General features: G+C 41.4%; 1 protein-coding gene across 1 annotated transcript in view; it reads right to left on the bottom strand.

Moving 5' to 3' along the window:
* Positions 1-1,545: 1,545 nt before the first annotated feature.
* The window catches only part of LOC121310004 (activin receptor type-2B), a 56,774-nt gene continuing 37,600 nt past the window's right edge, over positions 1,546-20,719 (bottom strand). The window contains exons 2-11 of the mRNA XM_041243191.1: positions 15,395-15,602; positions 14,698-14,807; positions 14,071-14,222; positions 10,784-10,927; positions 10,330-10,473; positions 9,680-9,828; positions 7,337-7,451; positions 6,899-7,037; positions 6,477-6,607; positions 1,546-6,113 (exon numbers count right to left, since the gene is read on the bottom strand). Of these exons, the coding sequence (XP_041099125.1) occupies positions 5,919-6,113; positions 6,477-6,607; positions 6,899-7,037; positions 7,337-7,451; positions 9,680-9,828; positions 10,330-10,473; positions 10,784-10,927; positions 14,071-14,222; positions 14,698-14,807; positions 15,395-15,602 (1,487 nt within the window). The 3' untranslated portion in view covers positions 1,546-5,918. The remainder of the gene's footprint in view (positions 6,114-6,476; positions 6,608-6,898; positions 7,038-7,336; positions 7,452-9,679; positions 9,829-10,329; positions 10,474-10,783; positions 10,928-14,070; positions 14,223-14,697; positions 14,808-15,394; positions 15,603-20,719) is intronic.

Genomic DNA, 20,719 nt, shown 5'->3' on the forward strand with positions numbered 1-20,719 from the left:
TTACAATGATTGCTCCAAAACAAAAACAAAAAAATCCTCATTTCATAATGGTGATACAATAGAAGTGTTTCCAGGGCATTTAATATATATATATATAAAAAGTTAACACACTCTTCAGCACAAAACGGGTTACTGTAACAAGATTCACGGTATAGGGTTTTTTTTTTTTTTTTCCAGGATTTGTTTAAGTATATTTATGTTGATTCAGTAGCACAAGCTATCTCTGTTCTACATTTTTAGCTACAATAGTGAAATCTAAAAAACATTTCAATTTCGCACGTCCTGGTGTAGAAACTGCACTCGATTATGACCTACCCCTCCCCACTCCTGGACACCACAAACCTCGCTTTTTTGTCGTCCCCCCCAACAAAAAAAGTAGGTTATATTGGAACTAAAAATCACATGCGAGTTTTCCCCTATTACTGTGGAAGCTCATATTACATTTTAAAATGCATCTACTTATTAATAAGAATCTGAATTTGGGTTGCTTGCTAGAAAGTGTAACGTACTGTATAAGCAAAATCATTTATTAAAAAAAAAAATTTACAAAAAAAATCACTGATTGCATACCAAGCCTACAATTCAATGAAGCACTGAAATAACATTGTGCAACAATATGGCATGTACTTGGTCAAAGCTGAGGCCATGGAGTAATAAGAGTGAAGTAACCACTTCTACCCCACACTATGTGACGGGGGAGCCGCCATCTCTCAAACCACTGGCATTCATATTCAGTCTCCCCCTTGTGAGGGGCAGGGTTAATACTTTCTGAAGGGTCTTTGCAGCCACATCAATACAATTTGACACTTAATCCTAAACACTGATACTTTGAGAAAACACAAAAGGCAGCTGTTAATGTCCCCTTTGTCCAATGTTACTCATCATCCCATTGCAGGAAAGAATACAATCTTTCACGTAGGAAATGCAATTGTGGTAAGAACGTTGCTGTAACCCACCCGAAGTCCAGTCTTTTCCGCACTATGAAGGCAGACGATTGGTAGGGTATTAGAAGGACAAGCCTTAGCTTACTGTGGGTTCAACCCCACAAGGCTGTCAACTGGAGCATGCTGATGCTTTGGTTGCGGTGATGTCGTGTTGTTGGTTCTTGTCATGATGGTTTTTAGCTTACATTTCCATGCGTGTGAAAGATTTATGCTGGAACACAAACTGTTTCAAAAACACAAATCACACCCAGGCTCTGGAACTTGATGGCTGTCGATGTTCTGTAGCGAACACCCTGCCCATTGACCTACTCCATAAAAGCATCCTTAAAAATGCATCAAAACTCGTTCCAATTCTTCGCAGCTGGATTACAACAAGTTATTCAACTCTTTTATCCATGGACATTTTAAAATGATTGGCTAACTTGTTATAATAAGGTATTTATCACCTATACAGAATCGATAATACTTGAGAAAAAAAACAAACAAAAAGGAAGAACTCTTGATTACTGTAGCACAATGCCATTTCTGAGCTTTTAATAACCAGGAATGGCTGGAGCCTTACATAAAAAAAGAAAGGTTTCCAAGCTGTCGGGGGGGGGGGGGGGGGGGTGGTTGCTTTACATGCTGCACTGGTAGAGAGAGGTTCCCGTTTGTGTGTTTGTAATGTACACGTGGGTTTTGAGGTAATTGGTTCCTGAAATACCTATATGCAGAAACAGCTGGCCAAGTTTTTTTCTTCTCTTTTCTCAGGTACTATAAAACACAAAGAGACCCACAGCAGCTGCTTTTACAGAAACAAAAAGAAAAAGGCACAATATCAGGACAACTTTGGGACTTGCGTTTGTCATCATACATCAGAAATGTGTCAAAGTTGGTCTTTTTATTGAAATCTATTGGATACCTACATTAAAGCTAATTACATTTGGGAAATAAACAAAACAAAGCCATCTTTAAAATGAGATGAGCAAGAGTAAAACACTGACATACTAAAACATACACATTTCTGTCTTCTATTCACTTTTGGCCTATATTCTTCCCAGTGGTAGCCAATAAAAATACAGAGATTTTGTCTAAAGAAATAAAACTGCTTGGATGACATCATAATGTTAGTCCCATCAATGCAAACTGCTTTTAGAATGGGTATGCACACGCTGTTGCTGTTTACTCCAAACTCTCTACAATAATAATAATACTGATCACAAGACATCAATTGTGAATAATAAAACAGCAGATTGTGACTGGGTCAGTGTCTGACTTCACCAATAAAACCCAAAGGCTGTAACAGAGCACATGGCAAAAACTCTCAACAGATCTCAATGTTAATGCTGTACCAAGCAATCAAGCTTTTTCACTTTCTTGTGGTTTACTGGTACATTGTGTTTTAAAAATAAATTAAAAAAATAAATACTGTTGTTATATAAGCCTTTAAAAAGATTATCACCTTTAGGAAATGTGTGTCATGCAGACATAGAAACTAGAAGATCAGAAAAAAATGAACAAGGAAATATGAAATTCATTTTATACAGGCATCATGTAAGAGCCATTTCCCCTAGAACACATCTGGACAAAGTCTCACAACTAATGGATGCTGAGGGCTGCGAGAACTCAACTAGCCCTCAAAAACTGGTTGGTAAGTAGATTGTCTAATGGATTTACTATTCGCCAAAAAAAAAAAAAAAAAAAGATACATTCAGGGAGAGTCTTTACTGCCATTTAAAAGACACTAATCTATAATACTAAAACTGGCAAAATATTTGACTAAATAGTTACAAAATATGATTTTATATATTATATATATATAAAATCATAAAAACAAGGTAGCTCACTCTACCCTACTTTGGCTTGCCTCTCTTCATAAAGCGTGCTTAAACCAAGACTCCTCACCTCGGTTCTTCAGGACTGAACTCTCAAAGGTCATTCGTTCTCAAACGGCCATGAATCTTGCTGCTGGATCAACCGATTTACAACTTGTCACTGGCCATATTTACTTCTAAACTCCTCTTATTCAGCAAGCAAGGGAAAACGCTTCACCAGCTACACCCCCTTTTCTCTGGCTCCCGTTACACTGTACACCTACAGGAATCACTCATGCACTGCTTCAAACAAATCACCACCTGGGTGCTGAACATGAATGCAACCTGTACAACACAGCAGTTATTTTTAGTTTACATCAACCCCCCGATTCCAAATAGTCTAGTCTATTACATTGGAAATCTGAGACCTCAAAACATGGTATACCAGCTGTACCTTTTCCTTTTAATCTCCACTTTTAACAAAACTACCTTTGCAGTCATCGAACTGAGCTGTACAGATACTGCTGTCTCCAGACAACTGGGGCTCTGAAAAGCTTCCTGTTGAACAGATACACGTATGATTACAAAACAGTCTGAAACCAGGCCCTGTACAAGGAGTCATTATCGGCATTTCATTTCGGTTCCATGTGGTTTAAATTACACAGAAGCAAAGAGGAAAGCGAATCCTCCAACCTGCAAGGTAACACATGGCACCTTGGAAACAAGCTTACAGCTCTCGGGTAGAGAAAAAAGTAGTTTGAAAAGGCAACTGCTGTGGAGTCTCATTTAGTCATTGTGACACAAAAACGGTTACACAGCACAAACTAAACTGGGACAGTAAACGTTTTTCTCAATCACTCAAAAATAAAACAACCTGTTGATCCATTCCACAGACATAATTGAATACTTTATCCATTTTGTTGTTTGTTGCAGTACAAGACTGTTTGGATCTGGTTGACCAGGACTCAACTAACACTTGTCCTGACCCGGGCTGTGGCATTATTAATAAAAACACGAATTCAATACAAAGGGAACTTTCAGGAGTGCTCCGAATGGAGCAGATTTCTTTTGCACCCCTCTCTTTCCGTTTTAAACTGCATTACTTCATTATTAATGAAGTAATGCCAAAGTTCATAGGCACAGAAATTTGATTGACTTCTAAAAGTGTTCACATGCAAAAAAGGTTTACTGTCCCTATAGGCAACAGACTTCACAATAGCCAGTACAGTTATTGAGTAATGCCCAGGTACCGTATGCAGGCAGTATTCTACAACTGTGTACAGTTATTTCCAATGGATGTTTTTATACAATGTGAAATGGGATCACTTCCTAGAAGATGCTGGAACTCTGTTTTCTTCTTAAACTCCCTTGTCATAAAAGCCAACTTGCATTAAAATATACCGATTACAAAGACAACACAACTAACAAAATATACAATAAAACTCATACATGTAGAAAAATCTGAGGTATTTCTGGTTTGAGGTGGTCTGTGGTCATGAACTGTCCGTGTGTCTGAGTGCACATGTGTGTTTTCCCATGTGTATGGTTTGTATTTTGAAAGCATGTTCCAGGTTTGTTCTTCAGTCTTCTTGTTACCATATCTATATATATTAGAGATTGAACACATCAATAATTGGAAACTGCCCATCTTTACAAACACATACTTTATATTGAGTTCAACACACACACACACATTCTTTCACCATGCTCGTCCACAAACTCAGATTTTTGTTTGGGCACCTATGACACTCCCACAAAACTGTGCTCCTGCCCCCTCTCTTTCCATGAGTGTCTGTTCTGTCTCTCCTAACTTAATAGGTTGTGGTTGACACCCTGCCTTTTAAAACCACAGAGACTGACATCCTGTCTTATAAACCACACAGAGGAGACTCCCACCCTGCCTTATAAACCACACAGGAGGAGACTCACACTGTCTTATAAACCACAAAGAGGAGACGGACACCCTGTCTTATAAACCACACAGGAGGAGACTCCCACCCTGTCTTATAAACCACACAGGAGGAGACTCCCACCCTGCCTTATAAACCACACAGGAGGAGACTCCCACCCTGCCTTATAAACCACACAGGAGGAGACTCCCACCCTGCCTTATAAACCACACAGGAGGAGACTCCCACCCTGCCTTATAAACCACACAGGAGGAGACTCCCACCCTGCCTTATAAACCACACAGGAGGAGACTCCCACCCTGCCTTATAAACCACACAGGAGGAGACGGACACCCTGTCTTATAAACCACACAGAGGAGATTCCCACCCTGTCTTATAAACCACACAGAGGAGACGGACACCCTGCCTTATAAACACCCACCAAGGAGACCGGCTACCTGAGAAGCAGTTTCGTACCTAACAAAATATTACTGTCCAAATGCTGCAATCCAATTTCAACTGCCCCCAACCCCCTGCATATATCTCTCTCTCTCAAATAAAAATGCTTAACCAACCTCTACAAGACACAGAATTGGCTGGTCAGGGAAGGAGGGGGGGCAAAAAGTGTTTGTCTTTTTTCTGTTACCATGACACCCGTTAGTTCCATAAAAGACACGTATACCGTTATTGTGTTGAGCACTCGCTTTCATAAAAACACTCACACACCCCCCCACACACACACACACACACACACACACACACACACACAGGTGTAAAAGAAATGAGTAGTCCCTTGAAGGTGTAAAATTGTGTAACAGTCTCTTCAGTTTCCTCCAAGGTTTTGCAGCATTGTAATTGTCTCAGATGGTAGATGGTTTCATTTTTCGTTTGTCAGACGGTCCCCTATCTAGAAGACCAAATAAAACTTCCAAAAACAAAAAAATACAAAATTAAAATAAAAGAAATCAAAACTGACAAATGAAATATTTGAGGTACCTGCACCTTTTTCAGCATTCATTAGTCGCACCTGAATGTGTTTGAGATGACCGCATGTTTGTTTTTTGTCTCACAAAAAATACAGTAGAGAAGTGTGCTGGTAATATTGATCAGATCCAAAATAATAATAATAATAATAATAATAATAATAATAATAATAATAATAATAACAACAACAAACAACAACAACAATTAATAAAAAAAAAAAAAAAAAATAGCAGCTGCAATCATGTTTGATTTTTCCCCCGGTTTTCTGAAATTCACCGAGTCTGATAAAATGAGGGATTGACCGGGATTCAGATACTGGACTCTTTGGGTGGCAAGTCCACATTGGTGACAGAAGTCACCATGGAAACCAGGCAATCCGAGGTAGTGCCATGCGTCAATCTCCGGACCTGGGAGATGCGTTCCTCCACACACCCTGCCGATAGACGGGCTTCTGCGTCGTGGTCCCAGCATTCCTCTATCGTTTCGCACAGCTGCGCCAAACCCTAGGGGTGAGGAACAAAACATGCATCAGCCAGGCTGCCAATATAAATCCAGAACCCTTACTGGCTTGAGTGAAGTAATGCAAGGCCTTTCTCTCCATACTTCACCACACAGTTCCATTTGCAAAGCTTTCCCATGAACTATGAAAACTCCAGTCAGCACTTATTTTGTTTAAATATTTAAACAGGCTACATTACTGTGCTTGATTTATCTTGTATAATACTGTGTTATTGGGTTGCACACAAGGGCTTCTCATTGTACAAGGAACACAGCTAGATTCCAAACATTGCGTTACTTACTCCAGATAACAGACATGCATTTTAAATCAGAGTGTTACTGTGAGCAACAAGAAGGATAATACTCACAGAATGTTTCAGCCAGCAGTCCTTGAAAGCAGGCCTCATCTTTTTGTGGACAACTACTTCCTGCAAGTCCTCCAGGGACGGGTGCTGCCCAATCTCCTCTTCAAACGGTAACATGTACTCATCTACAGGGCCTGCAAAACAGAGGAACAGCGTTCCAGCAACCTCCTCCAATAAAATCAGCATGGTTCCATACCCAACACAATCTCATCTACAGGGCCTGCAAAACAGAGGAACAGCGTTCCAGCAACCTCCTCCAGTAATATCAGCCTGGTCCCATAACCAACACAATCTCATCTACAGGGCCTGTAAAACACAGGAACAGCGTTCCAGCAACCTTCTCCAATAACATCAGCCTGGTCCCATACCCAACACAATCTCATCTACAGGGCCTGTAAAACAGAGGAAGCCCCATGTCAGCTCACCGTCAGAGGCAGTGCACCGTGCCACCAGCTCCCAGAGTACCAGCCCCATGGCGTACATGTCTATTCTGAGGAAGGCATCCCTCTGGAAGTTGATTGCCCCCTCCAACACCTCTGGAGCCATGTATCTCCTCGTTCCCACCTAGGAGAGAGAGGGGAGAGAGGAAAGGGGAGCTGTTAAAATCCCACAGCAGGGAGGGCACACAGATAAGCAACATGCTAACACAAATATCTCCCGGTCGGCCCCAAGTTTAATTTTTAGAAATGTTAACTATATGGGGTTCAATAAGTTTTCCTGCCACAAATTTGAAAAAATAAAATTAAACATTCTAAAATAGATACATTAAATAGGACACTTACCATGGTACAATGATACACACAGTGAGTGCTGTGGATAGATATCGATTTCTCCTACCTGTAGTAAAGGCATTCAATAGTTACCTGCCCATGTGTATCTCCTGGTGGCTTCCCAGGTTCAAACCGAACAGCCAGTCCAAAATCTGCTATGACGGCGGTCAGGTCTGCTTTCAGCAACACATTCTTACTCTTAAAATCCCTGAGAAAACATTTTGAAAAAAATAAATACATACTGTTAGTGCTGTCTGCTTAACCTATGGGCCTATGTGTATTTTATAATCTCTTACAGTGTAGTCTAAAAAGGGGTTGAAATCTCAAAATAATTCCCTTGACCAGCAGAGGGCACTGTGTTACTTCTGTGCACAGCTCTCCAACTGACAATCAAGTAACAAAAGCAGACTTGTTCAGTAAAGGGTGCAGCTTTCAATGCTTTTAACACTACCTCTGTTACAGGTTATGAGAGCCCCACTTTCTACTAGGGATACTGAAAGGGTTGTGGGTGTAGCATAACAGTCCCTTCAGATCTGTAGACTTGCGTAACCTTTTTCAGTACTGAAAACATCGAAACAACAATAACAACAACAAATAATAAATACCTTCATTGCTCATTTCTTGGAAAGACACCGACATATCTGAATTTTGTTCATCATGGTTTTCTTTTGAAACTTCTCCACCCATGCAAATAATTTTAAAAAAAACTGCCTGGAAACGAGCAGTCATTGCAGTGATAAATCACTGGAATGGACGGGGTATGGGATTTGTAGTTTTTAATGTGTCATTAACAGTGGACACCAATAAACTACATTCCCAGAGTCCATTACAACTGAGCTATAAGTTCAGATCTGTTTTTTTATTCATGGTTTTATACTGTCAGCTAAAACAACCTTTAGTGTTTTGTAGCAGCACATGTGCACCTAAATTAAATTGACGCTCACATAAGCACATTTTTAGTCTCATATGTGACCAAATTAGTCTCACTGTAGAGCCCTGTTGTGTTGTTTAGTTCCTGAGAATAGTCGCTGCAGTTATTATTACCGAGGTGTGCTTGCCGTTCTCCATGTTACTGTTTTCTGTAAAACATTGATATCCTGTCTGTTAAAAAGCTTGTTTTAACGTCCTTATTGTGCCGGCCAGAGACCCCGCACTTACAACTGTATTACCATGTCTAGATTCTCTTTAAATTCAAATTAATAAATCAAAACCCAGGTAGCGTCAGGTCATTTAAAACACAGGTTTTAGGGTACCCATGCCGACCTCGTTTATATATATATATATATATATATATATATATATATATATATATATATATATATATATATATACACACACACACACACACACACACTGTAACAGGGTAGGGAAGGGGTTAAAATGCAAAGCACACGTGAAAACGTGAGATTTAAATGTATTAATTGTTCTGGCAGTTGGCTATAATTGTAAATAAGGAGCCGCCTGTATTTTGGTAATTCTGCGGGAGTATATATAAAAACCCCACAGATCTCTTCCTCAGGGCTGCTGCGTTTTTGTGCATTACTACTGCTCGCATTACTACTGCTTGCAACTGCGTTTTATTTCTTAGCACTATGGGTCTGTGTTAATATGGGGCATAACACATTATTTTAAAATAAAAGTGCATGGTGGGATATTATGGTATTAATTTCCAGTGTTAATTGCGCTGCTAGCAACTGTAATGAACTATTCTACTAGCATTAGTAGAATAGTAAGCATGAAACAGTACTTCAGTGTGACTAAAGCTTGAGCTGGATTAATTCAAACATTTGTGTACAGGTCTTGAGATCGGTTATGTGGTGTCGACAGAGCCTAAAAGTATATATCCTTAATACTGCTGGCAAAGCCAAATATGAGGCTGATTGCTGCCGCCTGAAGGACTGGAGTGCACCTTAAATCAATGCTGTTATATTGCAGAAGTATTATTTTATTTATTTTTAAACAAGCAAGTATTTTATGGTCATTGCCGCAGTGTAATAGATTACAAGAGCATGCATGTCTGCGCCCCTTTCCATTCTTTGTCCCGGGAACGCAAGACAAAATATTTTTCCGTCCAATGGATTTATTTTGCGTCTAGGACACAAAATTTTGCATTAACGCGACCTCTGGTTGTATTAATTAGTTTGTAGGACACGACATTGGATACAGGCACTTGCAGGACTAGGAGAAAAGTCACTGTTCTTGAAATCAGCAGAGTTACTTTAGGAGTTATAGTTATAGTTGACTCTTGCCAATATTGCACTGCCTCACTAAAATGAAGCTGGCTTAAATCTAGACGAGCACTAAGTTTGCATGTTGTGAACGACCTGCTTTATACAGCATACATGACACAGACCCATGCAATACATTCCAAATCCTCAGTAGATGGCGGTGTTGACTGATATCTTGCAGTTAAATCTGTGGTTCTACTGGCGTTACCTGTGGGCGATGGCAGGTTTGGGGCCCTCTCCCTTGTGTCGGGGCACATCCTCATGCAGATAGGCCAGCCCGCAAGCCATCGTCTCCGAAATGTGACACAACTCATTCCAGCTGACTGCGTTCCCTTTTAGGTAGTCGGTCAAGGAGCCCTGTGTGCACAAACCCCAAGATTACCTGGAAAGTGGTTTTTTTGTAGAATGGTTAATTTTCTTGCACTAAATTGCAAGAGGTGTTTGTTTAAATATCCAAATATGGTTGTCTGGCTTGTAAGCTTGGGCTGCTCACCCTCCCGTGACGCTGCCTGCACCTGCTCACCCTCCCGTGACGCTGCCTGCACCTGCTCACCCTCCCGTGACGCTGCCTGCACCTGCTCACCCTCCCGTGACGCTGCCTGCACCTCCTCACCCTCCCGTGACGCTGCCTGCACCTCCTGCTCACCCTCCCGTGACGCTGCCTGCACCTGCTCACCCTCCCGTGACGCTGCCTGCACCTGCTCACCCTCTCGTGACGCTGCCTGCACCTGCTCACCCTCTCGTGACGCTGCCTGCACCTGCTCACCCTCTCGTGACGCTGCCTGCACCTGCTCACCCTGGTGAAACTCTGATGAGCCACAGCTCCCTCCAGGTTCACTCCCCTCTTGGACTGCTTACCCGCTCGTGAAACTCTGTGATGAGCCACAGCTCCATCTCCAGGTTCACTCCCCTCTTTTCCGCTCCAATGTAGTAGAGCAGATTCTCATGCTTCATTCCAGGAGTCAGGAAAATATCCCTCTCGTTCTGCCATGACTGCTTATCCTGGGAAAAACAGAACTGCCCTGGTTAGGATACGTCACAGACCACAGAGTCATACTGCACACATAGACACTTGTACACATATACACTGCAGCAAAACCATTGAATAATAATATGTACAATATTAAAAGCTCAAGAAAAACATTAGGAGAAAACAGTTCCTGTTTTTAGACAACCTGCAAGGAGCTTCGTTTCCTAGTGTGTAATTTAATAGTAATATTAATGGGGGTGGTGGGGCTTGAATGTCAAATACAGTAGAAATTGATGCCACCAGCCCCTGAACTGAGATACAGGGGTCCAGATTAACCATTACCTGAATGGGGAAGATCTTCACTGCTACATACTCATGCATTAGCTGAGCCTTCCACACACAGCCAAAGCGTCCCCTAGCTTTAATTTCCAGTAACTGCAGGGGCTTAAGGCCTACCAGAGGCGAAGGAGGGGCTAGTCCAGGATCCTGGGAAACAAGAAACACACATCAGAGAAACAAACAAAAACACATGAGGAGGACAAAACACACGACAGAGGAACAAAAACAAAAAAACACGACAGCCTCCTCAGACATGACATACCAGCTTATCCAGGCTCCTAACTTACTAGAGACGTAAATAAATAAATAATAGAAACACAGGGGGTCTGTCATCGCAGCAGTATATAGGTCATATTCACAGTGTGCATAAGTGAAAAAACAGAACACGAATGAATGAACTTAAAATAAAACAAAAAAAACCCTAAAAAAAGCAGCACTGTGCAAGTGGCGAATGTATTTTCACAAATCATTAACATACAAATATCAGGGGGAAATTAGTGCTGCAGAATAACAGCAGTATGCAAGTACAGCAGCACATGCTCCAGTTTAATGATTTAAACTCACAATGACATTAGGAACAGCACCACCACTGCGCACGCTACTGTGCTCTGTCGTGTCGTGTCACTGTGGGACACGCTTGTATGCTGTATGCACAGTCCCTGTACAATAGAAGGCGGCTTCTACATTGCCTTTCCGTTTTGTTATTGAGCCTCACCAGCAGTCTGGATGGAGGAGACCACGCTAACCTCATGCTGGAGAGGAAATCCAGGGCAATGGAAGTGGAAGAGAGACGCACAAAACAAATCCCAAACTGGGCTCCAGCATAGCAATGTGCTTTACAAGCAGAGGAATGAATGCGCACTCCCTGTAGACCTGAACCTAGAGAATCAGGTACAACTGACAACAACAGTGGGCACGTCCTTTTAATGCAGATCTCAAAGGAAGAGCCCAGACAAGAAACAGCAAGGTTTCAATAGGAGATGGAGAATATTTATTTGCATTGAATAAATAAATAAACTATATAAAAAAATAAATAAATAAAATAATATATATATATATATATATATATATATATATATATATATATATATATATATATATATATATATATATATACACACACACACACACACACATTACTGTGCAGAAGTTTTACACAGGTGTGAAAAATGCTGTAAAGTAAGAATGCTTTCAAAAATAGATATGTTAATAGTTTATATTTATCAATTAACAAAATGCAAAGTGAGTGAACAGAAGAAAAATCTACATCAAATCAGTATTTGATGTGACCACTCTTTGCCTTCAAAACAGCATCAATTCTTCTAGGTACACTTGCACACAGTTTTTGAAGGAACTCGGCAGGTAGGTTGGCCCAACCATCTTGGAGAACTAACCACAGTTCTTCTGTGGATTTAGGCAGCCTCAGTTGCTTCTCTCTCTTCATGTAATCCCAGACAGACTCGATGATGTTGAGATCAGGGCTCTGTGGGGGCCATACCATCACTTCCAGGACTCCTTGTTCTTCTTTACGCTGAAGATAGTTCTTAATGACTTTCACTGTATGTTTGGGGTCGTTGTCATGCTGCAGAATAAATTTGGGGCCAATCAGATGCCTCCCTGATGGTATTGCATGAAGTATCTGCCTGTACTTCTCAGCATTGAGGAGACCATTAATTCTGACCAAATCCCCAACTCCATTTGTATAAATGCAGCCCCAAACTTGCAAGGAACCTCCACCATGCTTCACTGTTGCCTGCAGACACTCATTTGCGTACCGCTCTCCAGCCCTTCAGCAAACAAACTGCCTTCTGCTACAGCCAAATATTTCAAATGTTGACTCATCAGTCCAGAGCACCCTGCTGCCATTTTTCTGCACCCCAGTTCCTGTTTTCATGCATAGTTGAGTCGCTTGGCCTCGTTTCCACGTCGGAGGTATGGCTTTTTGGTCGCAAGTCTTCCATGAAGGCCACTTCTGACCAGACTTCTCCAGACAGTAGATGGGTGTACCACGGTCCCACTGTTTTCTGCCAATTCTGAGCTGATGGCACTGCTGGACATCTTCCGATTGCGAAAGGAAGTAAGCATGATGTGCCTTTCATCTGCTGCTGTAAGTTTCCTTGGCTGACCACTGCGTCTACGGTCCTCAACGTTGCCCGTTTCTTTGTGCTTCTTAAAAAGAGCTTGGACAGCACATCTAGAAACCCCTGTCTGCCTTGAAATTTGACTACAAAAGATTACAAAAGATGTAAATACAGTATAATTGTAAATCTTGAAAAACTACTCACTTCTAAATCTTTTGTAGTCATCTTTGTATTACTTTAGTATAAATACATGTTAATTTGGATTCATATGTTGTTTTTTTTTTACTTTATGTGAACGAAAAGACACATTTGCCCATTTGCCCATTGACTGTCCTAGTCACAAAAGCAAAGTCTGTGGGGAATAATAGCCATTTTCTATACTTTTGAGGCATAAGCAATTAGGAAATAACACTTACTACCCAAGAACAACAATTGTGTTACATAGTGTAATTGATTTTGAGTAAGTGTTTTAAAAAGAAATATCGAACAGAACGAAATTTCAATGTACCATTTGTAATTCAGTAATATGAGACAATTGGTCAGGGGTCTGAATACTTTTGCAAGGCACTGTATATATATATATATATATATATATATATATATATATATATAGATATATATAAACTGAGAATTTTCCACTTTGCTACTACATAAAAAACCCAAATACTGGCAACCAATATTCAGGTCACAAGTGGCAGCCAGTCCTCATGATAAAGGCTGCATTGTGCATTACTTAGGGTTACTTGTTCACAGTGTTGAGCCTGTCACACTCTAGATGGTGAACACTGTTGTCAGCAATCCTCCATTATAAACTCCTAGCCTTGAGACCCATTGCATTCCATTTTGGGATATATTACAGTATCCCAAAATGGAATGCAATGGGTCTCAAGGCTAGGAGTTTATAATGGAGGATTGCTGACAACAGTGTTCACCATCTAGAGTGTGACAGACTGTGGATTATATATTACCCTAGAAATGAAGTAGCCCGTCATCATGGAGAACTCTGTGTCTGTGTGCACGTTTCTATCCTTGAGAAAATCTGTGTCCAAAATTAAGAGTTAATGCAAAACCCACTTAAAAATAGAACCAAATCTCAAAATAATGAACCCCGAACATGCCCGCGTTTGCACTTTCCCATATGCACAATGTGGTATTTCACAAGACTTGCTGATCTGTTTTGTTGGTGGTTCTGATGCGGTGCTCTCTCACCTCGTTCACATCGACGTGCCCATACGGGGGCTTGCGATGCCGGTACATCCAGAAAGCCAGCAGCACGGCCATGGAGAGGCCGGTGATGGGAAGCAGGGAGTAGACCAGGATATTCAACAGAGAGGGCGTGGGGGGAGGGGGCTCAAAGGAAACTGAAATTCAACACAAACAAAAAGGGCACTGTAAACACATTGGAGTCCTGTCCTACCTGAAACTTCAGGGTTTCTCTTTGTTCTTTAATGGACACTCAGTTTGGTTCTCTTCTCCACTGCTATTATCTCACTGTTATCATACTCCCTGTCAGAAGCACTCACTGCTTCTTCCCTTTCTCTATTACACCTGCTTTCTCGCATAGTCTCCCATTTCCTTCCATTCCCTGCAAGACAGGCAGTTGCTGACTAATTGTCAGTACTTTATTCACACACATTCTTACTCTATGTTTTGTATCTTAGTGCCTCGGCTACCTCAGCTCTGTCATTCCAGGCTATAGGAGCAAGAGGTCCGCTGTGTTAATGCAGAGTCTTGTGAACTACCTCAGCTCTGTCATTCCAGGCTATAGGAGCAAGAGGTCCGCTGTGTTAATGCAGAGTCTTGTAAGCCCAAAAGGAAAAGAAGGGAGGTACTCACCTTGTGGTTCAAGAACTTCAGGCAAGTGAGTAAATTTCTCATTGCAGTAGTTGCCCTCACAGCAGCAAAAAAATACCTGGGGGTTTTCCTCTGTGGCCACGCACTCCTGCCTGTAAGTAGACAAAAGAACATGTGAAAACAAGCACAGTTTAAAAAAGGAGAGCTGTGTACATGATCTCCTGGTACAGCCAGTCGAGCATGGAACTCAATGGCACAGGGTGTTCTTTCAGATAGAGGGCTTTTAAAATAGAATGAACAACACTGTGAAATTCTGCAGCTCTCCAGCTCTAGAAAGAGGGGGAGGCTATTCTAATTCTACACAGTCCCAGAAAGAGGGAAGGGCTATTCTAATTCTACACAGTCCCAGAAAGAGGGAGGGGCTATTCTAATTCTACACAGTCCCAGAAAGAGGGAGGGGCTATTCTAATTCTACACAGTCCCAGAAAGAGGGAGGGGCTATTCTAATTCTACACAGACCCAGAAAGAGGGAGGGGCTATTCTAATTATACATAGTCCCAGAAAGGTGGGGGTGGGGGTGTGTGTGACTATTCCCAGATTTCTGACCTGAACAAGGAATTCCCCTTCGTTTGGGTCCTTGAGGTTCAACTGATCAGAGGTTCTTGCTAAGCAGCAACAAGCACATGGTCCCCTATACAATATTATTGCTATAACTACCCCCCCCCACAGTGGTGGTCACCTGTCATAGCAGTTGAAGTCATCCAGCCAGCAGCCTTTCTTCACCAGCTCAATGGTGCCAGAGTTATTGCGCCAGGAAGCGTAGCAGTGGAGGCGCTTGTCCTTCTCCCCCTCGCAGCGTTCCACTCCACTCCGATTGGTCTTCTCCAGATCCCAGTTGGCATTGTAATAAATACACTCTCTGGTCTCCGCCTCCCCGCGACCAGGCCCTGAAGGGAAAAAGCAAAGGCATTCAGAAAGCTTGGACAAGCAGGCATTGTAGAGATACTGTATATGCTGCCCTGTCAATGATGCGACATCACCTACATCTTCAGTTAAACATTTCAGTTCATATTAAACTGACTGAGCTTGACTAACATGAACAGCATCTTCATCCACATCCATTTATTTTCATACTCTGTATGTTTCAAGGTGCATGAAACAGGATTTCAAATTTACTGACAGGCTGGATCTGTTCATCCACATTGACAGCTTCCTACTTATGATACTTAAGTCACTATCAAATGTATTTTAGAAGGAAACATTTGAACAAGCGCTCACTTTCTTGTGTACCTTAAGGGGTTAAAGTATGCAGAAGTTTAAAAGTCATTGTTTTTCCAGTTTCTCTCATAGCTGCCCCCCCATCACCCAGCTCTGAATTCTGGTTTTAGAATCCATAGCCTGCAGGGAGATGCAGGACAGCAAAGCCCAGTATAATACCAGGGAGGGAGGACGAGCCTCCCCCTGCAGTTTATTTCAGTGACTGGTTGGTTTGTGGAAAAGGAGAGTAGTTGAGAATATACAGGGATCAAAAGGAGGCTGCTGTTGTAAGCCAGTTCCACACGCACGGTCAATAAAGACATCAAGCTAAGAGTAAAAATAGGGGCTCTCAGATGTGCTAAAATGGTGCTTAAATCCTACTGAACTTCTGCCAATGCAAGTGCACGAGATCTATCTATATAGACACACACGCGCACTCACACACCGAGGCAGGCACACACGATTTGGTATGTTTAACATACCTTTATCCATTTATTTGCCTTTATTCTTCTGTATTGTAAATTCTCCAATTGTATTTCTTCTAAAACAAACATAACAGAATATATATCAAATACAAAACAGAAAAGCAAAATGTTGCGAAATGTCATCTTGAACTGTCTATCTTCTGTTCTAGGACTGCAACAATGTGCCACGTGCAGTATGACAGGGATGGAAATAACAGGCATTGCAATTCCATCACTGATTAACCAGCGCAGAGGCAGGTAACAAGCTCAGGTGTGTTTTATTAACCGCATAGTAAAACCAGGGAAAGAGCAAATTCTTGTGCAATAGGAGTCTTCCCACCCCAGTACGGTGTTGCTCAGAATAAGCTGCATTCCTGATAAACAGAAATCCTGGTGATTTTAGACAACCTCCGAGGACAAACAAGAACACAGACTTGCATAAAAATGGGTTAACACTTCTGAAAAGGGCACCAGTGTGTTAAACTGAACCATTCATCAGACTGGGAATAGTGGGGTGATTAACCAGGAACCTTACCGGGTCCTTCCACAGCCAGATCCTCAGATTCACTCTGTACTCCTATACAAGTGTTTGTCTCGCCAGCCAGCACATGCTTAGCATTTCTGCATCACACATAATATACAATGTAGCCACCCCTCTAATGTTATGGGAAGTATTACCAAATAAATATATTTACAATACCCAATCAAGAGTAACTAGCTGATGTGTAATATTTTAATTAGCACTCTAATTACTAATTACTTCCAATCACACTCTGGGAAGTGAAACAGTCGAACAATACTACCACAACACAGTTATACAGTCTATACATTATTAAAGTGCATTCAGTAATATGGTACAGAAGTCAATTAGTGTCAAAATAACCAGTACATTAACTTCAGCAATTGAGAATATTTAATTATTTCAACTTAAATGTGACATATTTTATATTCTGTTAAATCAATGCTCAAATAGCATGAATAAAATGTGTAAAAAGGACGAGGAATTATTAAAATACAAACTGTAAATTCTAATTAAAGACAGGATATTATAAAATCGCAATCAAATGTTAGCAATCTGTAATATACATTGAGATACATAGAGCTAGATAGATAGACAGATATAGATAGATACAGCTTAATTAGAATTCATCGAACCTAAACTTAACACCTGGTAGATTTGTTCTTTATTCTAGCACCAATTTCAAAGAAGATCGCTTATTTTCACCCTGACCATAAAATTATTTCAATCTGATTTACACTGGCCCGATTTCTACAGTACAGAGAGACTCATGGCCACATCCTGTTATACTTTAGAACTCTCTGCTTATACATGTATTGCATTCCCACATATATATTCTGTTAAGTCTCTTTCAGTTGAACTGGGAATACTCAGGTTTTGTCTTGCAGTAGATGCTGGGTATGATTCAGTGCCTGTGGTTCCACTTGCCGTAGAGTTTGTCTGTATTCCTGGTCAGATAACCCTCTCTCACTCAGTATAGAAAATCTTGCCGTAAATCTGACCGGTGCCAGCAGGCCAAATCAGTTCATTAAATGTAGTTGCGTTGCAATTGGTATTACTTAAGTTTCTCACAATTTTGACCAAATTCTGGGGTGTTCCTTTTGAATATTACAAAGAGCTAAAATCAGTTAGGCTGTTGTCCGCTGCTCTTTGCTTGCTAGACTGTGATAGCAGCGTCCTTTTATAAACTCTTGAACAAAGAACATCTCACTTAATTCAAATTATTCACTTGCCAACATCCAACCTTGTGAACAATCATAATTGCTATCTCTTACTGATTCAGAGGCCTATCCGAGACACACCCATGCTTGCTCTCTCTTACTGATTCAGAGCCCTATCCCAGACACACCCATGCTTGCTCTCTCTTACTGATTCAGACCCCTATTCCAGACCCACCCATGCTTGCTATCTCTTACTGATTCAGAGCCCTATTCCAGACTGATTCACCCATGCTTGCTCTCTCTTACTGATTCACCCAGCTCTCTCCTATTCCAGACATTTGCACCCATGCTTGCTCTCTCTTACTGATTCAGAGCCCTATTCCAGACCCACATGCCTGCACCCAGAGCCTATGCTATGCTTGCTCTCTCTTACTGATTCAGAGCCCTATTCCAGACCCACCCATGCTTGCTATCTCTTACTGATTCAGAGCCCTATTCCAGACACACCCATGCTTGCTCTCTCTTACTGATTCAGAGCCCTATTCCAGACACACCCATGCTTGCTCTCTCTTACTGATTCAGAGCCCTATCCGAGACACACCCATGCTTGCTCTCTCTTACTGATTCAGAGCCCTATTCCATGCTCAGGAATTCGGGAAGGCTTGACTCCCACCATAACTTAGATGTTACTATGGTGACCGTAGTAAGCGACACTATCACAAACTCCACTTTATTTCTCATGCTAGATTACAGTTTAAGTTTAACCCTTTAAGTACTTTTATGTTTTAAATTCAGCCTCAAGCCAAATTTTTTCATAGGCAGTATACTGTGTGTTGCCAGATAGGAAAGAATAAATACAAATTGTTTTGTACAAGAAACAAAACAGTTACATAAAGTAGCTTTTCTCATTTCAAACATGATTGTGCATTACAGGGTTAATCTAATTCAAATCAGAACACCCCTCTTCTTACTCGGCTATATTTCCACCAGTCTCCAATCCGCATACTTTACATTCATACCCTGATTCAGGTCATTTAAAATACTCATGTTAATCTTTAACAGACACACAGACTCCTGGAGCCGCACAATGCATGCTTCGAAATAAAAGATTTGCACATTAGTAAGTGAAGAGGAGCCCTTCCTAACCAGTGGCTGAATTCAGATCCAGTGACAGCTACTGCAGTCGTCTCTTCAATCTCTGTGGATTGTTCGGAGCCTCATTTAGCACAATATAGAAATAAGGATGACCAGAAAGACCTTGAGCTCTCGCCACTGAACCACACGTTCCACATCTCCCCAGATTCAACTGGCACAAAATCACTGAGATATGCAAACTGTGAAAAGATCATGCGAAGGGTCCTGCAAGCAGAGCAGACCTTGACAGCGAGGGACCGAAGGAGCAGACCTCCAATACCAACACTCCTTCATTTCTCTCTGCCAAACAAGCAAACACAAAACCGCAAGCAAACATTTGCAATATTGAGCAGCCTATGCACAGAGCAATGCTCTTACCAATTTGGCAAGGCTGGCTACAACAGATGTTCCCACAAAATCTGTGCACTGTGGTTGCTGAGCAACAAGAAATGTAGGGTACCTTGATTCACTCTTTCTCCTGAGTACAAAGCCAAAGTATTGTGCAAATAAAATATCCTGCTTGAATCGGCTTGGTAAAAGGGGAAAAAAAAAGAAAACTAGGTTTTGTGTGTGTGTGTGTCAGGTAACCTACAAAACACACTAAAGCACTCTCGGCCAGAGGCTTTGCAGCACACCACTAAAGACATCTCTGAGCCCCGCCAACAGGCATTAAGGTTAATGGAAATCACAGATTGTATCGAGTAGCACAAGGAAGGAATGCCCTCAGCAGGTTATAGCTGGGGGGTGCACAAAGCAAGCAAGTAACAAAACGAGACTTCTATGGAAGACTAACACACATTGCAGATTATTAATAAGAACAAATTTAAAAATGACAAACATCTGATTAAGTAGTAACATTTTACTACTCAAAAAACAAAAACCAAAAAAAACACACATGGTCGTTCAGATTAAAAGATTCTTCTCATTTGACGTCATAGCAACCGCTCTTTGCGTGAAGACATTTCCCCTCCCCAGAAAAGAGGCGGAAGTGTTCTTTTGTTTTTCTACTTCAAGGCGCTCGTTCCGTGCTAATTAAGATTTCAATTCTGGCATCAGAAATGGAGCGGAGCATTGAAAACGTGCATATCGGACATTTCAAGAAACAACTTCACATTTGTTTCTTACCTATTCAACAAAAGCAAAACTAGTTTGTTTAAAAAGAAACATCTGCGACTTCCAATTGTGCACTGTGCTCCCCCCGAACACGTTTATTTACAAAATACCAGAGGTGGGCAAACCACGGCTCGCAGCCACACGCTGCTCCCATTGACACGCTGGATGACTCGAATGAACTGAAGAATGAAGAAATTCATTCCTGTTTATTATTCTCTCTCTTCAGTTTCTCTGAGCCTGCATGTTCACTGCAAGGACATTTGGTGACTTGATGACCTTCGACCCCACGCGCTGGCGCACACATATTTGATCACCTCGAGTGAAAGCCAGATGCACAGTTAAAAGTTAATTTCACTTTGAATTAAGCTCTTGTTTGTTTCTTGGAGACTATGGCACTGAGCAAACCCTCCACAAGT

Source organism: Polyodon spathula, chromosome 3, assembly GCF_017654505.1.
Source record: "Polyodon spathula isolate WHYD16114869_AA chromosome 3, ASM1765450v1, whole genome shotgun sequence".
Lineage (NCBI taxonomy): Eukaryota > Metazoa > Chordata > Actinopteri > Acipenseriformes > Polyodontidae > Polyodon > Polyodon spathula.